The sequence below is a fragment of the Monodelphis domestica genome, chromosome 4, assembly GCF_027887165.1.
Source record: "Monodelphis domestica isolate mMonDom1 chromosome 4, mMonDom1.pri, whole genome shotgun sequence".
NCBI lineage: Eukaryota > Metazoa > Chordata > Mammalia > Didelphimorphia > Didelphidae > Monodelphis > Monodelphis domestica.
The window spans coordinates 37,814,419-37,822,570 of record NC_077230.1 but is presented as its reverse complement, the minus strand read 5'-3'; the positions used below and the strand labels follow the sequence as shown (position 1 = coordinate 37,822,570).

At 33.6% G+C, this 8,152-nt stretch overlaps 1 protein-coding gene across 1 annotated transcript in view; it reads right to left on the bottom strand.

Annotated features, from left to right (window-relative positions):
• Positions 1–894: 894 nt before the first annotated feature.
• Positions 895–8,152, bottom strand: part of LOC103101478 (uncharacterized) — a 28,883-nt gene continuing 21,625 nt past the window's right edge. Inside the window, exon 11 of the mRNA XM_056793295.1 lies at positions 895–1,640. Coding sequence (XP_056649273.1) covers positions 1,539–1,640 — 102 coding nt within the window. The 3' untranslated portion in view covers positions 895–1,538. The remainder of the gene's footprint in view (positions 1,641–8,152) is intronic.

Here is an 8,152-nt window from a genome sequence, read left to right as displayed (position 1 = left end):
AAGATCATATAACAAAAGTAACATGGATGTAAAATCCCTTAAAAGGTGATATAACAAAAGTAACATCGAAGTAAAATCCCTTAAAAGATCATATAACAAAAGTAACATGGAAGTAAATTTCTAAAAAGTTCATATAACAAAAGAAATATGGATATAAAATCCTTTAAAAGTTCATATAACAAAAGTAACATAGAAGTGAAATGATTAAAAACTTAATAATAACAAAAGCAACATGGAAGTAAAATCCATTAAAAGTTCATATAACAAAAGTTACATGGAAGTAAAATCACTTAAAAGTTCATATAACAAAAGTAACATGGATATAAAATCCCTTAAAAGTTCATATAACAAAAGTAATATGAAAGTGAAATGATTAAAAGTTAATAATAGCAAAAGTAATAGTAATAAAATGATTAAAAGTTCATATAACAAAAGTAACATAGAAGTAAATTCCTTAAAAGTTCATATAACAAAAGTAACATGGAAGTAAAATCCCTTAAAAGTTCATATAACAAAAGTAACATGGAAGTAAAATGATTAAAAGTTAATAATAGCAAAAGTAACAGTAATAAAATGATTAAAAGTTCATATAACAACAGTAACATGGAAGTAAAATCCCTTAAAAGGTGATATAACAAAAGTAACATGGAAGTAAATCCCTTAAAAGTTCATATAACAAAAGTAACATGGAAGTAAAATCCCTTAAAAGTAAATATAACAAAAGTTACATGGAAGTAAAATCCCTTAAAAGTTCATATAACAAAAGTAACATGGAAGTAAAATCCCTTAAAAGTTCATATAACAAAAGTTACATGGAAGTAAAATCCATTAAAAGTTCATATAACAAAAGTAACATGGAAATTAAATCCCTTAAAAGTAAATATAACAAAAGTTACAAATGAAGTAAAATCCCTTAAAATTTTATATAACAAAAGTAACATGGAAGTAAAATCCCTTAAAAGTTCATATAACAAAAGTAAGATAGAAGTGAAATGATTAAAAGTTAATAATAACAAAAATAACATGGAAGTAAAATCCCTTAAAATTTCATATAACAAAAGTAACATGGAAGTAAAATCCCTTAAAAATAAATATAACAAAAGTTACATGGAAGTAAAATCCCTTAAAAGTTCATGTAAGAAGAGTAGCATGGAAGTGAAATGATTAAAAGTTAATAATAACAAAAGTAACAGTAACAAAATGATTAAAAGTTCATATAACAAAAGTAACATGGAAGTGAAATGATTAAAAACTTAATAATAACAAAAGTAACATGGAAGTAAAATCCCTTAAAAGTTCATATAACAAAAGTAACATGGAAGTAAAATCCCTTAAAAGTAAATATAACAAAAGTTACAAATGAAGTAAAATCCCTTAAAATTTTATATAACAAAAGTAACATGGAAGTAAAATCCCTTAAAAGTTCATATAACAAAAGTAACATAGAAGTAAAATGATGAAAAGTAAATATAACAAAAGTAATTGCTTTTTCCATTTTTGCCATATCTTTCAGTTTCTGTGTCTTTTTCCATCAATTTCTATAGTAAGACGAAATGATGATTTTTTTCCCAAAAATCTCTAACTTTCTTAATAGCCTTAAGTATTTTCCGGCGGTCTTTCTTCATGTTGACTTCGATTTCCTTTGGAAAGAAAAATTAAAAGTGTAACTTTGCATCTACTTATTCAGATGAATAGATTTTCTAATTCTTTACCTAATGAACCTGAAAATGAAGCTGCTATAGGATCATTTCTAAAGAACACAGATTTTCCAACAATAGAAAAATATTCCCTAGGTCTGGATGAAGTAAAAAATTACATCGTACAATCCTAAAATACATTAAGGAACTACCGTAATAGTTTGCCGTTGTGAAACGTTTTGGGATTTCATGCATTAATTGTTATTTATCTGGATGGGAGTCCAATGATGCTTGTGCTATTGAAACAATCCCAAATTGAAAAAAAAAATTAAATGGAAAATTAAATTAATTAAAACATTCCTGTTTACCTAAGTAAAAGAATGAATAATAAAATCAATCAATACTTAAATGTATTAATAATTTATTTTTAAAATTAAAAATTAAATTAAAATTGAAGGGTCAGAATATCAGACATTTACAGCTTAAAGGAACTTAAATCAAATACTATTATTTTAGGAAAATCCTAGAAACATGTTATGAGAGAAAGTATACTTTAAAACCCCTCAAAATTCTATTCTCTTAGGAAATAAATGAATCCAAGTAGAATTTTTTTTTTGTCTAGTAAGTTATCATATTTCATGGATCAAGTATCTCTAGTCAAAGACAAAGGTATCATACTAACGAGGATTTGCAATTTAGGCCTTATAAAATATGAGATTCTATTTACTATAAATGAAATGAAATTTTGCCATTTTCCATGATTAATGTTTTTTAATCTGTTTCAGTGAAATTAATCTGACAGTTCAAAAACGACAAAACTGCTTTCCTGGTTACCAGTGTTTTTTTTTTTTTTTTTAATGCACAGAGTTCTAAAAAAGAATGAAGGGTGGCTTAGCAAATTGAGAGCTAGGCCTAGAAACAAGAGGTCCTTTACTCAGATATGGCTGGGGAGGTAGACTCTAAATGATCATCATAATGCAAACACCAACAACATAGAAATTGGTTCTGATCAAGAATACATATAATACCCAATGAAATTGAGCAACAGATTCAGGAAGGGTGGGGAGAGGGCAGGGAGGGAAAGAATATAATTCTTGTAACCAAGGAATAATGTTCTAAAAATTGACTAATAAATTAAATTTTTTTAAAAGTCCTTAATTCAAATGTGGCCTCACATACTCTTTTTTTTTTCATTTCATTTCATTTTATTTATTTTTTAATTTGGTCAATTTCAAACATTAATCCTTGATTACAAAAATCATATACTATCCCTCCCTCCCCTCCCCCCGCCCGCCCTTCCCATTGCTGATGCGCAATTCCATTGGGTATTACATGTGTTCTTGATCATAACCTGTTTCCATGCTGTTGCTGTTTGCACTAGGATGTTCCTTTATGGTCTACATCCCCAAACATATCCCCCTAGACCCATGTAATCAAGCAGTTGTTTTTCTTCGGTGTTTCTACTCCCACAGTTTTTCTTCTGAATGTGAATAGTGTTCTTTCTCATAGATCCCTCTGGGTTCTTCAGGATCACTGCATTGCCACTAATGGAAAAATCCATTACATTCGATTGGGCCACAGTGTATCAGTCTCTATGTACAATTTTCTCCTGGTTCTGCTCCTTTCACTCTGCATTACTTCTTGGAAGCTGTTCCAGTTCCCATGGAATTCCTCTATTTTATTATTCCTTTGAGCACAATAGTAATTCCATCACCAACATATACCATAATTTGTTCAGCCATTCCCCAATTGAAGGGCATCCCCTCATTTTCCAATTTTTTGCCACCAAAAAGAGTGCAGCTATGAATATTCGTGTACATGTGTTTTTCCTTATTATCTCTTTGAGGTACAAACCCAGCAGTGTTATGGCTGGATCAAAGGGCAGACAGTCTTTTAGCCCCTATTGTGCGTAGTTCCAAATGGCCCTCCAGAATGGTTGGATCAATTCACAAGTCTACCAGCAATGCAAATATCCCAACTTTTCCACACCTCCTTCTCCCCATCATTCATTACTTTCTTTTGCTGTCATGTTAGCCAATCTTCCAAGTATGAGATGAGTTGTTTTGATTTGCATTTCTCTGATTATTAGAGATTTAGAACACTGTTTCATGTGCTTATTAATAGTTTTGATTCCTTTGACTGAAAATTGCCTATTCATGTCCCTTGCTCATTTATTAATTATAGAATGGCTTGATTTTTTGGACAATTGATTTAGTTCTTTGTCAATTTGAGTAATTAGACCTTTGTCAGAGATTTTGTTATGAAGATTGTTTCCCAATTTGTTACTTCCCTTCTAATTTTGGTTGCATTGGTTTTGTTTGTACAAAACTTTTTTAATTTGATGGAATCAAAATTATTTATTTTACATTTTGTCCCAAAAGCTATGATGTTTGGGCTTGCCATACACTATCTTGCTGAGGTCACTTATCCCAAGTCTATTCCACTGATCCTCCTTTCTGCCTCTTAGCCATTACCAAATTGTTTTGATGACCACTGCTTTATAGTATAGTTTGAGATCTGGTACTACAAAGGCCACCTTCCTTTGCGTTTCTTTTTCATTATTTCCCTGGATATCCTTGATCTTTTATTCTTCTCCAAATGAACTTTGAGCTTTTCTTTGATGTTTGATAGAATTTCCTTGTTAATTCATCAGGCCCTAGGGATGTTTTTCTTAAGGAGATCTTTGATGGCTTGTTCAATTTCTTTTTCTGATATGGGATTATTTAAGAATTCTATTTCTTCTTATGTTAATCTAGGCAATTTATATTTTTGTAAACATTCATCTATATCACCTAGATTAGCATATTTTTTGGCATATAATTGGGCAATAGAGTTTTTAATGATTGCCTTCATTTCCTCTTCACTGGAGGTGTGGTCTCCCTTTTCATCTCCACTATTACCTTGTTTTTCTTCTTTCCTTTTTTTTTATTAGATTGACCAGTAGAGTTTGTCTATTTTGTTTGTTTTTTTTTTCAAAATACCAGCTTTTAGTTTTACATTAGTACAATAGTTCTTTCACTTTCACTTTTATTTATTTCTCCCTTAATTTTTAGGATCTCTAATTTAGTTTTCTTCTAGGGATTTTTAATTTGTTCACTTTCAAGTTTTTTGATTTGCACGTCCAATTCATTGACCTCTACCCTCCTTAATTTGTTAATATATGAACTCAAAGATATAAATTTCCCCCTGAATCCTGCTTTGGCTGCATCCCATAGATTTTGAAAGGATATCTCATCATTGTCATTTTCTTCAATGAAATTAATGTTTTGATGATTTGTTCTCTAGCCAATTTTGGAGAATCATATTATGTAATTTCCAAATAATTTTTGATTTGGCTCTCCACATACCTTTACTGATCATTATTTTTATTGCATTATGATCTGAAAAGTTTGCATTTATTATTTCTGCTTTTCTGCTTTTGTTTGCCATGTTTTCATAATCTAGTATATGGTCAATCTTTGTGAATGTACCATGTGCTTCTGAAAAGGAGATGTATTCCTTTTTGTACCTATTTATTTTTCTCCATAGACCTATTAACCCTAATTTTTCTAAGATTTCATCCACATCTTTTATCTCTTTCTTATTATTTTTTGATTTGGTTTATCTAAATTTGATAGTGGTAGATTACGGTCTCCCACTCTATTACCTCCTTCAATTCCACTAGTTTCTCCTTTGGAAATTTGGATGCTATACCATTTGGTGCATACTTGTTGATTAGTGATATTTCTTCATTGTCTATACTCCCTTTTATCAGGATGTATTTACCTTCCTTATCCCTTTTAATCAGATCTATTTTTACTTTGGCTTTGTCAGATATCATGATTGCAACTCCTGCCTTCTTTCTATCACTTGAGGCCCAACAGGTTTTGCTCCAAACTTTGATTCTAACCTTGTGAGTATCTACTCGCCTCAGGTGTGTTTCTTGTAGACAACATATGGTAGGATTTTGGATTCTAATCCACTCTCCTATTTGCTTTCATTTTATGGGTGATTTCATCCCATTCACATTCAATGTTAGGATTGTCACTTTTGTATTCTCCAGCATTTTGATATCCTCTCCTAGTTCTGTCCTTTCTTCTTTTGCTACATCCTTTTAAACTGGTGGTTTACTTTTAATCAATTCCCCTAATCCCCTCCCTTAATATGCTTCCCATTCTGGCCCCTCCCTTTTTCTTCCCTTCTTTTTTTTAGGGTCTGTTACATTCCCTCCCCCCTCTCTTTACCTCCCTTTTTGTACTTTTCTCCAACCTACCCACCTTAGTTTTCCCTTCTCACATTCCCTGTCAGATAAGATAGAATTAAAGATGGTCTAGATTCTCTTCCCTCTCAGAATGGATTTCACTGAGAGTAAGGTTCATATATTACCTATTAGCATTCTCTTTCTCTCCTTCTAATAAGAGTATTCTTCCCCTCCCCTGCCCATTTGTATCTTTGTGTGATAAAGATTATACTATTTATTTTATTTCTTGAAGTATCTCTTGGTGTCATCTTTGATTCCCTCCCCTTTTTTGCATATCATCTCATAGCCCCTTAATGCCCCAGTCTCTTCCTGTGAATGATTCTTCTAATTACCATGATATTGAATATAATTTTTGAGAGTTACAAATAACATTTCCCCCATATATTAATACATATAATTTGATCTAATTTAAGCCCTTAAAAAAGAAAGTTTGAATAAAATTTTTTTTCCACTTTTCCCTCTCTTATTTACCATTTCATGTTTCTCTTGATCTTGTGTTTGGATATCAAACTTTCCACTTATAGTTCTGTTTTTTTCTTTACAAATAGGGAAATCTTCTATTTTGTTGAATGCCCATATTTTCCCCTGCCAGTATATAGTCAGTTTTGATGGATAGGTGATCCTTGGTTGAAGACCCAATTCTCTTACCTATCATGTTCTAGGTTTTGTGGTCCTTTAGTGTGGAAGCTGCCACTTGTATTTCCTTTGTAGCTTGAGTTTTTCCTCTGTAAAAATTTTCCAGGGTCAATAACTTCTTTTTGTTTTCCTTGGAGGGAGGTTGTTGCTCCTGGTCACAATTTATCATCACTGTAGAGGTTTTTCCTTCCCATTTTAGTCAGAAATCTGAGTGAGATGGGAAGGAACTCTGTGTATGGAGCTAAGGAGCAAGGATTTTGCCCGAGGCAAGCTCCAGAATCTCCGCAGCTTCTGCTGTTTGCTTCCCTTCTCTGTGATATCTTCCCAGGAGCACCCATGGTCTGTGCTTTTCAGGCTGCTGGGGTTTCACATGTAGCTGCTCTCAGGGGTAGGTCTTTTGTGGTCTTAGTTAGTTCCCAAGGACCTAGAGCTGCTTCTTACTCAATCGCTGATTCAGGAGCAAGCTGGCTCTGACTCTGGTTCCATAGGTGGAGTGGGGGAGGTTAGATCAGCTCACATTTTGAAGGGAGCTTTTTCACCCCCTTATAGTGTGGAAATACCCAAATTCCACATACCTTTAATGCTGGGCCCTACTGTAGAGTCTCTTTATTCTTATGAATTTGGGTTTTTGGTCTTTTGAGGTAGTCTATTATGAGTGGGTACTGAGAAGAGGAAGTCGTGCTTCTAGACTACCACCATGTTTACCCGGAATCCCAACCACTCTTTTTTTAAAAAACCCTCATCTTCCACTTTAGAATCAATATTATGTATTGGTCATAAGGCAGAAGAGCAGTAAAGGCTAGGCAATGGGCATTAAGTGACTTACCCATGGTCACACATGTAAACCTTAAAATTTCCTAGACTTATAAATGTTGGAAATTTCACCATTGGGAAATTTCATACTTGGAAAATTTCTTACTGAAAGGCTATTGGAATGTGAACCCCATTGGCATGGGAGGTTCCTCCTCCTCCCTTCTTAAGATTACGTTAGGACAGAAACCTTTTGCTGAACAATGGAAAGGGCTTTGACCTATGCTTAAGCATAGAACAGGAAGTTCCTTGAGTCATGATTGATTTTAGAATTGATACAATAGAGATACTTGGAATGACAGAACCAAGTCTTGGAAATTACAATCTCCACCCTACTCAGTCCTAACAGGATTTAGGAAGGGCTGCAGCATAGATCAAAATTTAATTATTCCAATCTCCACCATACTCAGGGTAACAGGATTTAGGAAGGGCTGCAGCAAAGGATCAAGATTTAATTATTTGAGAATATGACCTTCAACAGACAGACATGTGCAAAGCCACAGACCTCTGGGCGGTCCTGGGTTAAGCTAGAGCCACCATTGGCACAGGGAAGACATGGACAGTGATTGGTAGATGTGAGAACTGAGGGGAGGGAACTTGGATGGTTTCCTTAAAGATAGCGGGGTCTGAGGACTAGGGGGGGGTTGGTTGGAAAGGTTTTGCTCTGAGAGATGGTGCTCTGAGAAGCTCTGAAGGAAGCTGGAGGTGGAAGCCCCTGAGACTGTTTCTCCATTTTGGTCACGTGAGTGATAGGGACTGATCTCTTTTCTTTGCCTCAGCTATCTAGGGGCTTGGGCCTTTTGGCCCAGCCTAAACAGAAGAGGAATTT